Genomic DNA, 19,396 nt, shown 5'->3' with positions numbered 1-19,396 from the left:
CATTAAAATAAGAATTCAATTTGAAGTAAAAATTCCTTCCAGAAATAGTAACGCTTCCAGCTGTCAAATGTCGTAACGCCTAATCTAACGTAACGCTGAGACCACAGCTTCACCGTCATGCACAGATGCTCGCTTATCCGTGCCGCTGGTGATGTGTTTAGTGAAAACAATTACATGAGAGCTACGCACGACCCACGGCCAGTACTGTTTCGATCACAAAACCAGCCGGAACGGAGAAGGTTCCCGTCGCGTCATTTGCTCGTGGTGAGTACACCGCTACTGTACTCCCCGTTTTGCGGACAGTGTGTAACGTCGTCTGTTTTCTACGCATCATCCCATCGCCTGTCAGCAGCCGGCAAGGGGTTCGTTTTGCTAGCGGTTTGTACGTCCCCGAGACATCTAGTAAGGGATTGGGACATACGCGTACAATCGCTGATCAAAACACTTGTTGGATTACATAGCGGTGGATGCGGTAGTAGCCACCCTTAATCCAGTGCCCGCATCTTACCACGCTGCTGTTGTTGCGGGCCCCCCGGCCGATAAGCAGTTCAAAGCCCTCTCGCGTGAACGTGATTATTGTTATTTGACGCTTCTCGGCAAAAGCATAAGGGAAAAATCGGTCCGTGCGTATAGTGTGTGCGCCTGTGCGCTCGTGTGCGTGTGGTTGTGTGCGTGTCCGATTGTTGCGTGCGCGCTGGTGTGCGGGTCGACGAAAGGCGAGGATATTTTCTAGATAAAACAACACCTCGTCACTCATTAATCCCAATCATCCGAACCTTCTTGTTGTAAAGTGTTCAAGCTGTGTGCGTGTGTGTATGTATGTGATATGTGTTTAGTGTGTTGGGAGTGATTTTCGTAATACAGTGTGTGCGGAAGGATACCATCTCCATCGCTTTTTTACGCCGTGTGTGAGTGCGTGTGTGTGGGAAAACCAATGCACACTTTTCGTCATTTCTAAGCGGATTGTCATTTTTTGCTTGTCAAGCAAACATACACACACGCCCGCCGTGCCCGTACGAAAACTTGAGAAAAAGCAAACATTGACCTTGCCCGAAAAGGACACCAATCGGGGGCCATTGTTTCGCCATCGAGCGACATCGAGTGCGCAAAATGGCGCATCCGGTGGTGTGGCGGAGGTTAACGGTACTGTTGGCCGTCCTCTGTCTGCACGGTGCCATCGTGCTAACGGAGCAGCAACATGCCACGGGTCGTCACGGTTTCCCACCGAGCGTCCTACACGTGGAACCGCACGTCGAGGCGAGCCGTAGGGCACCACGCACGATCACACTGTCTCTGGGCGACCTGGACAACGATAATGCCGATCCGGAGGTGGCCGCACTGCTAGCTCGGTCTCCCTTTCTGCGTGACGAGCTGAAGCACCAGCGTACACGGCGTGATGCAGCACCCGCTACACCAAACGTCAACAGTGGCACGGGGCAAAGCAAAAATGCCACATCTGGCGGCAACAATTCGTCCGCGGTCGCAACACCGTCAACCAAAAATACGGTATCATCGGAATTTTCCCCATCGCCGATAATCAAGGCGAAGGTAAGTAGGCCTTTTCTTGACGCCGTTTTCTTACATTCTTTCTTTCGCTTCTTCTCGTTCTCGCAACGCATCATCTGCTAGATGTGTGTGTTTTTTTCTGTCGCGTCTCTTCAGTTAGAAAATGGATAGGAAAAAACAGTTGCATCCGTAGAAACAAGCATAAAAACGGTGTAGAAAACACACCAATCTTTCATTCCCTAATTAGCGAAACGTCATTCTCGGGCAATGACGCTGCGCTCACCTCCGTCTCATCCCATGGCATGTAACTAGGCAAAGAGAAACAAGAAGAAGAACGAAAAAAGCCGCAAAGACCGCCGGCCTTTTGCCATTGCGCCCCCCCGCTATCGCACAACCGAGAGTGACACAGTTTCATCGACTTATTGTTTTGTTATTGACGTGCCGGTTTACGTGTCGGCAGGTCGGGTTCACCCCGGTACCCACCTGCACACGCCAGCGCTAGGAAATTACGTCGATTTTCTAGCACACCGCCCCGTTGTTTGGGTTGTGAAATTCGTTTTCTGAAACGCGATAAAGCTGTAGAGTTTTTACGCATTGACGATAATGCACGGACACCATGATGAAATTAGGTGTGCAAGCTGACGTTGACAAAGAATGTAACTAAAATATTTTCTTTTATTTGATGATGAAAGTTAGGTAATAATGTGTGTAAATTGTTCTTTTATTATTTATTGGTACAATTTTAATTGCCTATCGTGTATCGCTACCTTAAGCGCAATATTTTAAATGACACAAATTAAAAGGATGGGAATTGCAAAAATGCGTTAATCAGCTGTTTCGTATACGCTCGTTGCGTTGTTAAAGGGACCAAAATTTCCCGGGAATATTACCATTTTCACGAACAAAGGAAACCGGACCGATAATGCGAGTCAGCGCGTTTGACAACTGAACTACGGCAACGAAGAGGATGACAATTGTAAACAAGCGTAGATTTTCGCTGATATCCCATCGAAAACACATCCAGCAATAGTGTGCCATGCTATCGATTGGCGATGGTATGGGTGAGAGCGGTAACCTTTTAGTGTTTGTGTATGTGTGTGTGTGCTTTTTTTGTTGGTACCTGCGCAAAGGAAATTGCTTTGTGATTAAACTACGCTAGAACATTTAAAAATAACAAAGCAGAAGGAAGAAATTGCTCTACCGTTGTTTGCCACTTGTCCTACGGCAGAGTGGGCGACCTTTTGCGTTATCTGCACAGTTGTATATTACAGCAAACAGAGATCAGTTTGCATTGATAACGTTGTGTTTTTTTTTCGTTCCTGTACTATTTGCTAGGAAAGGTTTTGATCCGATTGTCTGACGTTCATCAGTCGTACTTAATTTTTTACCACGTTGTTTATAAAATTTTTAGTTCAAAAATTGAATAAATTTAGCGATATTTTCAACGAGCTCTCTGTCACGTAACGGTGAACTCAGCATTATTTCAGAGCTTTTGAAGTCATATTATTGCGAAGAGACAAGATTTGACAACATTATCAGTTAATTTGTTATCCGGCTACGTGGCTATCAGGCAACACTCAGAGTTTATAATATTTGGAGATTTTGTTAAACGGCAGGAGCTCCACCGGAACGTAGAAGCTTTACATTGGGAGGCCGATGGCAATCTGCCCCCGTTAGCCCCCGATGGCAATCTGCCATCTATGATATCTTCTCCCTTTCTGGAAACAGGCCAGAGCTTCAAACCGAAGTCCTGGACTGTGGCTAATCGTTGTTAGAGATTACCGAAAAGTGTAACAGAATCTTAAATTAGAGATCCTTGGGCTAAATCTCTTCGGTCTTTCTATGATAGTTTCTTCTATCTGGAAACAGGCCAGAGTTCCAAACAGAATTCCAAACAGAAAGTGTAGCAGAATCTTAAGATGGAGATCGTAGGGCTAAATGGTTCTCTCCGGTCCATATATGATATCTTCTCTCAACTGGAGACATTCCAGAGTTCCAAACAGAAGTCCTGGACTGTGGCTACCCGACAGTAGACATCACCGTAAAGTGTAGCATAATCTTAAATTGGAGATCCCACCTGGAAACAGGCCAAAGTTCCCAACAAAAGACCTGGACTGTGGCCAGTCCTGACCCGATAGTAGACATCACCGTAATGTGCAGCGGTATCTTAAGTTCTGAAGATCCCGGGCCTAAGTGGTTATCTACGTTCTGTCTGAAAATTGAGGCATTCGGTGAAAACAGTGAAGAGGTAGATGAGCAAGATGGACTTTGCCATATAAAAATGTCAGTCTAAACTAGTCGCATCTGTCCAGCAGGCAATCTCCTAGAAGGTTTTAGACGATTTTTTTGGAATGATTAAGGATATGATAGTATCATCATATCTTAATCCTTCGAAGGGATATGAGGAGGTCCAATTGTTGTCCGATATTTGCAAGTCTCTTATTTATCGCAATAGTATTTTTTCGGTTGAATCTTATAGTTAATTCCAAGTTCAATCGATATTAGTCATTTTACGTTCCAATTTCTCAAACTTCTTCCTAATTCCACCGAAATTTTACTAACCAGTCTACGCATTAGGATTGTATCACATCTCTGGTATGTTATTCAATACCAGATGTATTAAAAATTTGACCAAAGGACATGGTTGAGTAAGTATTTATTGTATTCCCTTATCGAATTGTGTTGTAAAACAAATATGGAAATACAAGCAAACAATTATCTTTGCGATAACGATGATGTATTAACTGTGATAAGTAACAAAAATACGCATGAGTGTGTGTCCCTTTCGTGACATTACATGAACGACAAAATGTTTGTGGAGTTCACCTCCATTCATCAGTTCAAAAGAAAGCATTTGACAATTTAATCCACATTTAATCCCTGTTTGGTTTTCGTAGAAAAACATTCAATCCTTTTATGTCACAGGTACAGGTTTTATCAAAAGTTTGCTAAATTTATGAATTTTCGTTTGGATTCTTCTGCATAACACCGCCACGAAATTAATGAAAGCACCTTCACACGAACTACTGTCCATTGAATCGTCTCACACCTGTGTCATGTGGTCAACTTATCTGGTATTATTTAATGCGAAGCAAGCAGAGTATAGCCACCAACCGAGTATATCACATTACAGCGCTATATCAATGCTGTTGATAAGTTGAACTTCGGTTCATAAACGGCACACTCATCCATTGCAAGTGAAGAGCCGAGCATAATGGACTGTCGCATGCAAATTTCCTGCTTGGATGCGGTATGCGACGGACACAACAGTTGCAAACTGATGGTCACCGTAATCGGATAGTTTCATCAGGTGCACCTTGCATGTAGGAATCTCCGCTGCATCAGCCGTGTAAACATGTAACCCAATGTCAAACAGAAGTTCAATTCCCATAGCGAACAGATGAGGATAGAAAATATGTGTTTTTTTTATGTTCTTTGACCCATATAAATTAAGTAACAATGGTTGGAAGATCACCATCAATCCCGCATTAGGGCACGTTTCTCATTAGGGTAACTTTGCACAGCTTTTACATTGTTACAAACTCTTATATATGCTCACAGTTGTTGCCAATAGTGGTACCCGCAGTAAAAAATGCCGGCTGACAGTTGTTAGAAAACAGCTTTAACCTATCTATTTTACGTTTTCCAGTTACGATGCTATTAAATGGCATTGTTCTCTAACAAACAAGATTAGCAGTCACGTTTTTTTTCTTCTCCTGCTACGAAATTCTTAAACAGTTTCTCATACGACGTGCTAATTGTGTAGCAACGAAGATGCAATGAAATGAATGCTAATTAGCCTTGTGAGTCACTCACACTCGCGCACCTGCATCAGTGTAATTTGTGACTCGTACGATCATTTCCACATGGTTGTCGATCGATCGCTTTCCGATCGTTACGATGTCTACTTCAAATCAAAAAAGGCCAAAATAAAACAAAACAATACAACCATTGCACAGTGTGGGCTAACAATGGCCGGGATCATACTCCAAGCCACTTTGTTTTTGTATGCGTTTTGACGTTTCCAAGCTTATCCGCTTACAGCTCCCCATACAAAAGGGCAAGCCAAGTTAAACCTAGTACAAAAGGATTAGATTGTTTTGTTACTGAAAGCTTCGGTCAGCTGCTCAACAAATGTCAAAACAAACCATTTTGATGGATGGTCTGAACTAGGTTGGGGCATGTTTCCCTTATGGCTAAAATGTAAAAGACCTTTTTTTTAAATGAAAATAAAGCTTAAAAAGAATTTATTTAATAACTAGATAATTGTATATTGTTTCAAGTGACTTGAATTCAAAGGTAAAATTTCTTAACTTTAATCGATTTTTCTCAAAATGTGATTCCCCAAAAATTATCCTTAAGGTCATTCTTTATGTCAAAATGCTATGTCCTTTACGAATCTGTACAAAATGATACAACCCGATACCTATGATTTCAAAGTTACAAAATGGTGCCACTTAATTTTCGTACACGAGCTTCATAAGTAATCATTCTAAAAATTGTATCTATTATTTCTATTAAATAAATCTGTATAAAAATATTATTTTGCGCATGTCAATGATAAAAGTCTGTAAAAGTTTTGAAACAACTGTTACGGTTTTTGTCATATTGCTGTTAATATTTTATCTATTTTAAATTTTCAAAAGCTACTTTTTAACAACCTTTTTGAAACCCAATGCCAATCGGTGGAATTAAAACACTACTTGAGGAAATATTATCGTTCAAACTTGTTGCTTTTATTTGTAATATTTGTTTGGCCTTAGAAACATTTAAGTCAAATTTGTTAATTTGCTTTCTCCAAAAGTACGGAGTTTCAAGACCTCAGTTTTTGGCTTTCTCAAGGCATAAGCATAACCACTTTCATGCAAAAGTATTACGAGTATGAATATCAAAAAAATAAAATAAAATAAATCATTTTTGTCCCGATCTACGTCCACTGTGCTTTGTGTCGAATCCGTTCGATCGCTTCCTTGCGTTACCATAGCAACCGTGACGTGTCCGTCTAGCAACAGATGAACCGTTTGGTACATACGCCGATTGGGTGATGATTTTGTCCCACACGTGCAGTAGCGGCCTGGCGTTGTTTGATTTCTATGCTCCCCGTACCGTTCGTCTATGTTTCGACTGTGTGATGCTTCCATTCCCGGAAGCATCCAATAAAGTCCCCTTATCAATCGTATTACTCCTCTCAATTGAAACTTCAATCGCACTTAGCTAAACGGTCGCTTTCTTGTCTCCGTCGGCTTGGAAGCTGCAGCATGTGCGAGTGAGCGAGTGAGTCCGCCATCTCACAGCGCAGCAACAGATAAGCGTGCCCTGATTCATCTCGTGCAATTTGAAACGTTGCTGATGTTCTCTATCGCATTCGGTCTTTTCTTATGAGTAAGAGGCAAACTTAAAAATTTACAGTTTGCGTTGCATGGAAAAAATGCTCTAGCATTAGCGCGCATTATGAAGAAATGTCTCACACGATGCGTTGCGTTATCGGGTCTGTGTTTTGTTGGAAAACTCTTCGGAAGTTTCTAAGAATTTAGTTGCTTTGTTTAAACAACGCATTTGGAATTGGGAATTTGGATACTATCAACAGCGGTTGCGGTGCTTTATCGGCAGAAAAAAACCCCTTTTGCGAATGCTGCTTACTAAGCACAATTTGCGCGATATACAGTGGTAACCGCTTCTCGGATCACATTGTATGCCGTAAGTTTGAGTGCACGGTCAGCAAAAAGAACTGAAGAAAAGTGATTCGACGTGTGGTTCGCGTTCGGTTGCGTTACGAAGTAAAATAAACAAAGCTCTCCAGATTGGTGGTGGAGTATATTGTTTGTGTTAGCATTCTGAATATTGCTATTACGGCCATTGGGTGCATCGTTTTACGAAGGACAAAAATCAAACAAATAAATGGGAACAGCGCAGGGATGGTAGGAAACATTGTAGTGATGTATTATAAATAATAGTAAAATACTTTTTGTTACTCACGGCGCAACACTATTCCATTTTTTGATCTGCTACTCGCGTTACTAGGCAATAGGTCTGTCACATCGTAGGTTACTAGACTTATTTTTCATCAACCACAATAGAATGTCAGTGGAGCCGCTCATGTCCCTCTGTCCGTCCGCTTTAGACCGTTTAGGTCCAAAAAACGTTATGGTCTTGGTTATTCGGTGCCATTCTAATGGCAGCTCATCGGTACCTGTGGTATCTTAATCGTTGAATGATAGTGAGCTCATTGCGTAACGCATACAGCTCGTCATAATTACTTAGGTTTGGATTTTTAATCGAAGCTTTGTGATAGGAATCATGACATCATGCATAAGGTAGAGTGCAGCAATTACAGTGACACTACTGTGTTGAAGAACGTCAATAAGATATCAGTGTCTAATACTACAAGATACACTCGCCTCATTCTTAGAGGAGATTGTTGAGTACTATAAGTGAGAATTCTGACAAAATCAACCATTAATGAGATCTTCACCTTGTAGCAGATCATAAAGATGGATGGCAGAGCAACATCTCAACCTCCTCAATCTCTTTATTGATTTTTCATCAGTTTTTTCTTTAGCTTGTGGGTTCTATGTATGTCTTCGAAGTGTATTTAACAGCTGGAACTGTATAGGCTCTAAATAACACCAGCCTCGATCGTTAGGGATCTGAAAATCGAAGAAATAATCGCGAGGCTCTACAACGAAGCGCGAGGCTCTACAACGACATCCGTGGCACGATATTCTACTGGTCTCTCCAATTTCTTGGCTTCGCGGATGACATTGACATCATTGGCAAGACGACAGTAAAGGTGTGTGAGGAGTATACCAGAGACAACCGTGAAGCAGCAATAATTGGATTGAGAATCAATGCGACGAAGACGAAATACCTGCCGAAAAGTCAACCCGTGGTTGGACTCATTTGGGTAGCAAGCGTATCAGTCGACGGCGACAACCTCGTGGTGGTAGAGGAATTCGGCTATCTTGGGACGGTCGTTACAACGAAATCCGAAGACGCATTGCGCAGGGGAAATTTACTGGGGCTTCACCGTCTGCTAAGATCCAGAAGACTTCAAGACCGCACGAATTGTGAGATATATCACACATTGATTCGCCCGTTGGTCCTCTATGGACACGGGTCTTGGACCATCGGAGCGGAGGATGCAAACGCTCTAGGCGTGTTTGGGCGATGCATTTTCTGGACCAATTTTGGTGGTATGTTAGGGGCATACCACTGTGCTGAGGATTAATCTGTTGACAGTCGATATCTGATTTGAATAACTCCTCACTAAAGATTCATATGCAGTGACTGCTCTCAAAAGATTCAATAAGTTCAACACTTGTAGGTAGTCAGCATCCTTGCGCGGATTCGACCTGCGATCACCTGCGTATCGCCCTATGGAAATTCACTTTGTTCACAGAGTTCAAAATGTTTCTCTCGGTCGAATCTGCTGTACAATAATTATAATCATTCATTGAATGTCACGCAGGCAAAATGCTGGTTATTGTCGGTTATTGCTGAAAAACGATAAAGCCTGCCATATGAGAAGACGCAACCCTAATGGTCCGGATAATCGCCGTTCTACTGTATTAGTAAGGCTAGTGGAAAAGTTCTTGCCACGAAGGATGATCCTGCATGTCTCTAGGTGAGATGCGATCCCCGGACCTTCGGTGTACTAGACCGATCATCGATGCGCATCACCACACAACAACCCCACACGGGAAGGTTAATTTTGCTCGTTTTGTTTAATGATCCATGCGCGCGTTAGATCATCTCGCTTTCATTGGACAACGCGCACATTGTCAGATCATACGATACGTGGCGCAAAACTAACAAATAAAAAACATGATTCATCAGAAGGCTATTTCTATGTTCGTGTCATCGTGACCATGACATGTGAAATGGTATCTTTTAGCGTGTATTTATCACTTTACCAATCTGTTTTGGTTTTGTGGCACATTTTATCGATTGATTAATAAATAAAAAAAAGGGTTGCGTGTCTTTTATTTAGGGATTAATGTTTCGTCTTTCATTTTCCTGTTTTTGTTGCTAGAAATTCACAACCTTACTTACTTTTCTATTAACTGGACCACCAAAATATGTTACACTTAGTTCCGAACAATGACAATATTGATGTAAAATTATCACATAAAACTGTTTGCATTTGTTGTGTCCCGCCGACATCTGAATCTCGCTTTGTGGCAAGATAGAACGTGCAAATATTGCCACTTTTACCCACCAACAAACCGTTGCGATTCGGGGCACGACACTGCCTGCCGTTAGTAGTTCTTTGTTCACAGACGACGTGTACTTGCAATGGTTGTTTATCTTCCAAAAAGTACGAACGAGAATAAAAAGGGGAAATGGGAGCATTTGGAGTACAGTTGGTTATGCATCGGTGACGGCAATTGGTAAAATTAGAGTGACGGGGTGGCAAAAGAACAACAAAAGCACCGAAACAGTATACTCAATAACAGGGTGTACTCGCCATGGACAAAGAACCTGCCAATTAATTGCAAAACCCGGCTGTACGTAGAGCAGTAGAGTGATTGGAATTCGTGGGATGATTATTTTATCGCTATTGTATCGAACTGTTAACTCAACTTTTATAGTTGTCAAACGCACCAACTAGAGTTTACTGACGATCGGATGTTTATTTTACAACCATCTACATGTACAGTCATTCGTTTTCCTGATTCTGTGCACATGGAAGTGTGATAGGAAATACACTTTTGCGCTATTCTATGATTCATTTACCAGATTCATAATCCATCGGTGGATGGTGTGAAGCTGCATGGGACGGAACGGGCAGTGCTAATTGTTGGTGCATTCTAATTGCTAGCACTGTGTGTATATGAGTTGCGCTTTGATAAGAATTCGCTTCTTCACCAGCAGCGCGTTTATTGTCTACACAGGATGCAAACAATTTTGCTCGCTCGTCTCTGGACGAAGGGAGCTTGCTGTTTCAATCGTCCACAGTGAAGTGAAGCGGAAAAGATCTACGATTACTCATCGGCCGGTAGTGCAATCTCGCATCCTGTGGGTAGACATCTTAAACGATGATTTAACGTCCCATTCCCCTGGTAGAACTTGTTTCCATTGAATGCAGTTAAGTTGTTAGACGATCGTAAAAAAAAAATACCATTTTGTAGCTTCAACCAAATTGAAATAGCTTAAATTCTTATCTCTGAGAACCTTCACCTTGCTAGCGGATAAATTTCAATTGTAGTTTATTTATTTTTATCTAAATTTTATGTTTAATTTGATAAAAATTAATCGTATAAACCGATCTTTATGGTATAAAACATTATCGCATAATATACGTAACTAATCTAATTGTAAATATTTTTATTCTTCCAGACGACCAATCTAAACGATTCCCATGGGCAGCTCATCGTGCACTGGTTGGGCGAAGGTACGAACGTTATGATCTGTCTCGCTCGCGAACCGCCAGATACGGACATGAAGTCACCGCCGCCACCACCATCGCGTATCTTCATGTCGAACGATTATGGTGATACGTTCGAAGACAAGACGCCCCACTTCATGCTTAACATCAGCGGTGTGCTGACAAATTCCACGGTGGAGCAATTTTTCACTCATCAAAAGTTTAACACGGTAGGTTACCTAAATGTAAAGAATGATCAAACGTTGCTGATTATTATTTTTGTTTATTTTTAGATTGTCTTTATTGATCCCCGAAATCAAGCGATATTTACATCGGACGATTATGGAGCTACCATTACGAAGCAAAAACTCGACTTCACACCCTCGGATGTGTCGTTCTACGATGCGGATAGGCGAACGTTTCTCGTGCTGGACAAGCGTGATCCTCAGAGAAAGGTTTGGTTGGAAATGGTTGCCGTTAGAAATGCAGTCAATAAGCTTGTTTTTTTTTCGGTTTATTATAGCTTTATTATACAACCGACTTTGGAGCATCTTTCACACTACTTCAAAGCTACGTCAAATCGTTCCTTTGGTCGATAGGTGACGGTGTCCCCATTCATCTGTACGTGGAACGTAAAGAACCTACAAGTAAGTTAACTAAATAAGACCGTCTTTTGTCAATTTTTTTTTCTTTCAACTGGCACTATTGAGATTCTATGTCCATGTTTTTTTTTTTGCAGATACTTCATCGGTAATCTTCTTCAACGCAGCCGACCTTTACACCGGTAACCGGCAGTTTAATGTGTTGATCGAAAAGGTGGAAGACTTCAACATCAACAAAGACTTCATGTTTGCGTCCCAGCGACTCCCCAACAGCACCCAGCTGCTCATCTCGTACAAACGAGGCAAGTTTGTGAAGGCCGACTTCCAAACCGAGCTGGACATTCGGGGCTACCATGTGGCGGATGTCGAAGGACGCCGCATTATGATTTCGGTGGTGCACTCGGAGCGCATCTCGCATCTGTACGTGTCCGAATCGAACGACGATATGACGGACATTAAGTTTGTGCCTAGTCTGGAAAACATTTTCACCTACATTCCCGACTTGAACTGGCGATCCAGCTGGTTGGTGTAAGTATTCGACTGGGGGAAGCTGACGTGCAGTGAAAATTAATTCCCATTACATGTTTGTTGCTCTGCAGGAAATCATCCGAAACAGCGTTTACTGATCTGTATCGGGTAGAAGGCTTAAGGGGAATCTACATCGCATCGAAGATGATCCGTCTGCCGGTCGCTGAAACGATTACACCGGACTATCTGATGTCGGTAATAACGTTCGATCATGGTAATACGTGGCGAACAATTAAGGCTCCGGAAACGGACGATGAAGGGGCTTTGCTTAACTGTGGTAAAGATTGTAGTCTTCACTTGACACAGAAATTCTCCTCGTTATACCCAGTGACCAGGTGCGTACTACATCCTTCAAATTCTGCTTGAGGTTAGTTAATAATATTTCCTTTCTGTATTTTGTAGGTCCGTTACTATAATGAGTTCAAAAACGGCACCAGGCGTAATTATGGCTTCAGGCGTCGTGGGCAAATCACTTAAAGGCCACCCTGGAGTGTATATTTCGCGCGATGCTGGATTAACGTGGAAGCAGATTCTAAAGAACTACTATTTCTTCAATATGGGCGACCATGGCGGGATACTGGTAGCGGTAAAATATTTTAAATCAAAGGGCGAAACGAACGAAATCCTCTACTCCACGGATGAGGGCGAACGGTGGCACTCGACACCATTCATTGGCAAGCAGCTTAAAGTGTACGGATTGATGAGGGAAGCGGAAGCAAACGGAACCATCTTTACGCTGTTCGGTTCGGAACAGGATGAGCACCGGTGGTTAATCATAAAGATCGATCTGAAGAACGCTTTTACCTCGAACTGCACGGAAGATGATTACAAATTTTGGACGCCCGGTTCATATTCTGGCGACTATTTTATGCCGTGTGTGCTCGGACGCCAGGACACGTATCAGCGCCGAAAACCGCATGCCAATTGCCATAATGGTCTCGGATACGAGCGACCTATTCGGCAGGAGGTTTGCGAATGCAACAGTTCTAACTTTGAGTGTGATTATGGGTTCATACGCAGCGGTCAGAAGCGATCGTTCTGTGTGCGTAACAAAACGTTGACAAATTTCGACCCGTACGCGGTGCCGAAGTCGTGCAAACCAGGTGCATACTACAACCGTACTCGAGGCTACCGGAAGATCGAAGGAGATGTGTGTGTCGATGGATTTTCATCCCAGTTTCTGCCACAATCGATTCCCTGTCCGATGGAGCAATCGGATGAGTTCTTGATAATAGCGCAGCGCGAAAAGATTTCCCGCATCGATCTGCGGAACAACAACACACGCACCGAGTTTGCTATTCCCGGGCTGAAAAATGTGATCGCTATTGAGTTTGACTTGAAGCGCAACTGTGTGTTTTGGGCAGATATTTTGACGGACGTGATCGGGCGACAGTGTCTGAACGGGAACTCTACGCCGGAAACGTTGGTGGATAATGGTCTGTCGTCTGTAGAGGGTATGTCTTACGATTGGATCTCGGAAGTACTGTACTTTGTGGACGGAATGCGTCTGATGATAGAAGCACTAAGGGTTCCACCGCCGGGAACGATTCCGCCGGCAGGTTCACAGCGCACGCCAAATATTCGACACACGATTATGGATAGCAAGTATCTGAACAAACCGCGCGGTATCGTCGTACATCCGATGGAAGGATATCTATTCTGGACCGATTGGAATTCCATTAGGCCATCGATTTCCCGTGCCAACATGGACGGTACGGATGTGCGGGAACTGTTTACAAAACCCCAAGTCGCCTGGCCAAATGGAGTTACCATCGATTATATGGCCGAACGGTTGTACTGGGTGGATGCGAGCAAGGACTACATTGCGAGCAGTGATTTGGATGGTAAAAATTTCCACAAAGTAATGCAGCAGGATCCGTTCGTGCAGCATCCGTTCGCGGTGGCTGTGCTGAAGGATGTGATGTATTGGGACGATTGGAAACAAAACTCGGTCTTTTCCGCAGACAAAGATCATGGCATTATGGCGAAACTGGTTGCGGACAGCATGGCCAATTTGATGGATATGAAAGTGTACGGTCACACGATTCAGGTCGGTACGAACGCTTGCTCGAAAAATGATCGCTGTTCGCATATTTGTGTCGGTGGGCCGAAACAAACGTACAGCTGTCTCTGTCCGGATGGCATGGAGCTGGTAAAGGAACAGTGTATATGCCCCGCGGGAACGAAGGCCCTAGGAAATGGATGCGCTCGGACGGGTGAAACGTGCGGTCCAAAGTTCTTCAGCTGTAACAACACGCGTTGCATCCCGCAGATTTACAAATGTGACGGGGAGGATGATTGTGAGGATCGTAGCGATGAGGAAGGTTGCCCTGCTGCGAAACCGGCCTGTCCGCCGCACATGTTCACGTGCAAGCTTGACCAGCAATGCATACCGAAGCATTATTTGTGTGATTTCGATAAGGACTGCAAGGATGGTAGCGACGAGGAGAACTGTAAGAAAACGCACTGTAAGAAGGGTGAGTTCACTTGCGACAATGGGCGCTGCATTACGCAGGGTTGGAAATGCGATGGTGAGGATGATTGCCGGGACGGATCGGATGAGAAGGACTGTCAGAAGAAAAATGTAACGTTGATCGAGTGCAAATCGGACGAATTCCGGTGTAATGTAACGAGCGCTTGTCTGCCGAACCAGTGGCGCTGCGACACGGAGCAAGACTGTCCGGACGGTTCGGATGAGGCGAACTGCAACAATAACACATGCGAATCGTGGATGTTTACGTGTGTGAGCGATGGCAAGTGCATTTATAAAACGTGGCAGTGCGATGGCACGAAGGATTGCAAGGATGGTAGCGACGAGCATGGCTGTGCATCGATCATTGGTGATAATAGCAGTGCACCAACGAAAAAACCGGATATAAACATAATGCCGGGCCAGGAGTGTCACGATTGGATGTTCAAGTGTAAGAACGAACGCTGCGTACCATACTGGTGGAAATGCGATGGGGTGAATGATTGTGAGGACCACTCGGACGAGGATGGGTGTAGCGAGGTGGGTATGAACCCGGTCATTAACGGCACGACGGTAACCCATCCAAGCACGCCGACCCCAACGCGACGCAAAGATCGTACGTGCGGCTTGCATGAGTTCCGCTGTGATTCCGGCACGTGCATTCCGAAACGGTTCGTGTGCGACGGTTACAGCGACTGTACGGGTGGTGAAGACGAGGCCAACTGTCCGAGCCAAAAGCTGTGCAGCAATAACAATTTCCGCTGCCGCACTGATGGCGCCTGCCTTCCGATGAGCCGGTTTTGCAATGGAATTCAGGACTGTGTCGATGGCAGCGACGAGGAGTGCAGCTTCAAGCCATCAACGTAAGTGTTTCGGGGAACGTTAACTGGAGTTAACTTTCACTTTGTTATGCGGTTGAAGAAAGGGCTGATTGTTTCCCGTTTTTCAGATCTGTCACTACAAACCGAAACTGTAGCACCAATCCGGGTGTGTTTGCGTGCGACAATACCTGCTTCGCGCTGATGCTCCTATGCGATGGCAAACCGGATTGTTACGATGGGACGGATGAGGAAAATTGCTCGGGAAATCGGAAAGGACGTCAATACTATCAGGTATGATTACACATTGGAAGCGTGTAAATATTTACGGTAAGAGCGGAATGTCGCCTAATGTATGTTTCTGTCTAATTGTAGGTTACGCAGATCAGTGTCGATCAACGGTCATTGAATTCATCGAGCTTCCTAATCTTCTGGTGGACCATGCTGGAACCAAATGTAACGTACGAGTATTTACCCTCAATTTATTACAACAATGAGTGGAAAAATGTAACGAACTGGATAACGGAAACGTCGTACCGCTTTACCAACCTGAAGCCCTACACAACCTACTCGGTGACAACGTACGTACGGGTGAAGGGTCAATCGAAGATCACACCACCGTACATTTACTACGAAATAGCGACCACCGAAGGAAGTAAGTCGATGTCTGACATGGAATAGGTATATGGTTTTAACGAAAATGTTTTCTTTGTCCTATTTGTTGCAAGTTCCATCACCACCGTTAAGCGTCTCGGTCATTCAGCAGAACGGTTCTCGTGTCCTGGTAAGCTGGGATCCACCGAAAGAGGCGAATGGTCGGCTCGACGGCTACACGGTGAACTTCCGCTCGCAGTCGAAGAACGTCACACCGGCGCAAAACGTTAAAGTGAGCGCCTCGGAAACGAGCGTTGTCATTGACAAAGACTTCAAACCTCACGTGGTGTACGAGTTTTGGGTGAAGGCACGCAACGGCAAGCACGAGTCACTGTCCTCCGTTATGGTACCGTTGACGTTCGATGGTACGTCGTTCGTGGAGAAAATTACCCGCATCGAGGTGGTGAACAAAACGACCAAATCGGTGACGCTACGATGGAAACCGGTTAGCAATGCGGATGGATATATGGTGGTACCGATCCTGCCGCAAACCTATCCCGTACTGCCGACGATAAAGGTACAAAATGCGACGGTCATTACGCTGGACAATATGGTACCCGGTACGCAGTACGTCATCAAGGTGGCGGCGTACGTGAAAAACTTTTTCGGACAACACGAAACCACGATTGTGTCGTTCGGCGGAACACCGCTACCGGCACTGAACGTGGAGCTGAAGGAAAAAACGAACGATTATGCGCTATTGGAGTGGAACGAACCGAAAGGTTTGGACACGAGTAAGCTGGTGTACGGCGTTTACTACGGTACCAGCATGGATGCTCTGTTTGAAGGTAAGCATTGCCAATTGTAAAAAAAATACTCCTTAACATTTTAAAAATTAATCTTTTATCCTTCTACACAGCCGCACGCATTAACACTACATTGCGTAGCATTAAATTAACGGGCCTAATGCCTTGCCAATCGTATCTGGTCAGTGTGGGTATTGTCGGTCCGATCGGACCGGGTCCGCTCGGGCGCAATCCGCTAAAACTGGAGACAGCTTACAATCGTACGCTACCACCAAAGGAACTAACAGTTGTAATAAACGAAACTAGTCAAGAAATGACCATCGAATGGCAGCATAGCTGTGCTTTGGATTTGGGCGCGTACCCATCATACATTGTAAGTATAATGGGAGTTGCAATCCTTTGACTTTGATAAAAGTTTAATAAACCAATACTGTTCTCTCCCTTCCTCCCTAGATAACGGTGCGTGAACTGACGCTGAACAAAACATCCGTCGTGACGGTGCAACCGTCTAGCAACAAAACGATAGTGCATGTATTCCGCAAGATTCCTAAGGGTGCGGCGTACGAAATATCCGTATCAACTGACATTCCGAATGCGCAGGCGGTTAGCATGATTGCGTACTCGGCACCATTGCCGGTGCCGGAGCAACTGCAGGTGTGGGAGGAACGCAACGGAACGTTCGTGGTGTATTGGAAAACAGTGAAGAATTTCACAGATATTGGGTAAGTGATGGTTCGCTATTCCCTGGACATGCAAATTGACGCCACCAATTTTCTGTTTATTTTAGCTACTCCTATGAAATCATTGTGTACGAAGGCCAAAGCATCAACACTTCCGTACCACCAAGACTTGCGATACCGGCCAAAGAACCACCCGCTTTTATCGAACCGTATCAACTAAATTGGAACGATGAGGAAGCCTTAACGTTTGGTGTTCGACTGAAAACGGATCAGGTAACTTGTGTGCTCCACAGGACGTGTTGTGTTTCACAAATAGAACGCTAATATAAACCCGTTGCCAAATTTCTTTACACCAGGGTCTGTACTCCGAAATTGTACAAACGGAAACATTCATCAAACAAATTTATCGGTACACGAGATTACCATCCACCTCTTCCGTGGGATCGTCCTGGAAATGGATTGTGCCGACCGTTATTGTTGTGGTACTTATTGCCGTGCTTGCGTACGGTGTCCAGCGCCACCGGCGATTGCAGAGCTCGTTTAGCCGGTTCGCAAACTCACACTACGACACACGAACGGGTGCCACGCGCATCGGCTGCACGCTGGATGACGATGAGCACGAGCATCAGGAGGTGCCGCGCAGTTTCTCCGACGACGAGCCACTAGTGATTGCTTAAAATGGGGGTAAGTACATTGTTCTACCGTTCACACCACGGGGTTTGCAGATATTAATAGATTTCGTGCTACAGTAGATCTCCGCGTGTTTTCGCGTGCGTCACCCTGCCGTGAGAGCAGTGCGTTGGTATGGGTGTGTGATTGATAATAGGATAGAAAGATGTTTGCAGTAGTTTTGATCAGGTGTTTTTTGTTCGTAAGATCACAAACAACCCAGCAATTGATATAATTTTGTATAACTTTTCTGTTTTCAACCCATTTAAACAATAAGAAAAGGATTGGTTTACAACAATTTTGAACCCTGTTTGTCATGGTTTGTCACGTTCAAAACGAGTGACGTTTTAAAGTACTCGTAAACTGAATTGTTGCTTTAGACTCTAGTCTTCATATATAGTCCGACAATTAGCTTGAGAGAAAATAGTGACCATTAGGTGGCTTTAAAATGTTGTACTAGTTATTCAAAAATGCAAACATTTATCTTTTCTTCCAAAAGTCTCACATGCGACAAATAACGAAAAAAATCGACTGATCAAAACTAGTGCAACGATCCAATAACTACTAGAAGCGAACAGAACTGATACATATTGATACGAATCCAAGTTTGTAATCCCTTCGCGTACGTTTAAACAGAGTCAGCTTCCGCGAAGGTTTCCGTAACGATATTAGTTCGAACGGGGGCCGACTAATGATAAATCCTAGCAAAGACAGTAACTAAAGAAAGTAAAATCAGACATACAAAACATTAAACGTAGCGTAAGAAAGGAAGGAAAAAATCATACGTTAAACAAAGAGAAACATAATGGAAGCAAGTGTGTGTGTGTGTATAGGAGTGTGGGAGCTGCGTAAGCAAACAAACTGAAAGACTAAACTAATTTTTTTTTGTATTTATGTGTTGTTCGTTTTATTACAAATAGATTTATTTAATGTAGTAACGCCAGAGGTGGAATGGACTAGCAAAAGAAAAATAAATAAAGTGTGTGTGGGTTAAGCATATGGTTCTGCAAGCTAAAGAGCAAGAAACACATATATTATATGACGATAAAGGAAACAATTTTGACAATTATTACCACAGTTGCTTTGTAGGCACTGTGTGTGCATGTAAACTATGTATATTCTGTTTATGTTTTCTTCATTGCTTTCTTCACTAATTGTCATACATATATATATATATATGTTCGGGTATCGCGATTCTCGCGTGTTTCTTTCGTAGTACGTAGTATGTTAGCAGGATTGTACTAATTATTAATGGGCTGAATAGGACACGGGAAGCTAATAATTCGTAAAATAAACAGTAAACTGGAACATGTGCGGGTTAGTTTTTGGGAAGAAGCTGTAAAGTAAAGTCCTATG

The 19,396-nt window shown here is 43.7% G+C and overlaps 1 protein-coding gene across 1 annotated transcript; it reads left to right on the top strand.

Moving 5' to 3' along the window:
• The first annotated feature begins 1,110 nt into the window (after nt 1-1,110).
• LOC128719466 (sortilin-related receptor-like) lies at nt 1,111-18,048 on the top strand. The gene is made up of 14 exons (XM_053813089.1): nt 1,111-1,548; nt 10,846-11,103; nt 11,167-11,328; nt 11,397-11,520; nt 11,613-12,003; nt 12,075-12,338; nt 12,406-15,336; nt 15,423-15,585; nt 15,667-15,946; nt 16,020-16,733; nt 16,805-17,064; nt 17,145-17,413; nt 17,479-17,644; nt 17,728-18,048. The coding sequence occupies exons 1-14, from the start codon at nt 1,111-1,113 to the stop codon at nt 18,046-18,048; spliced, it is 6,741 nt and encodes a 2,246-aa protein (XP_053669064.1).
• Nucleotides 18,049-19,396: the final 1,348 nt, after the last annotated feature.

Source organism: Anopheles marshallii, chromosome 2 (genome assembly GCF_943734725.1).
Source record: "Anopheles marshallii chromosome 2, idAnoMarsDA_429_01, whole genome shotgun sequence".
In the NCBI taxonomy this organism is placed as follows: Eukaryota; Metazoa; Arthropoda; class Insecta; order Diptera; family Culicidae; genus Anopheles; species Anopheles marshallii.
Note: the sequence above shows the minus strand (reverse complement) of the source record. Positions and strands in the feature narration are given on the sequence as shown.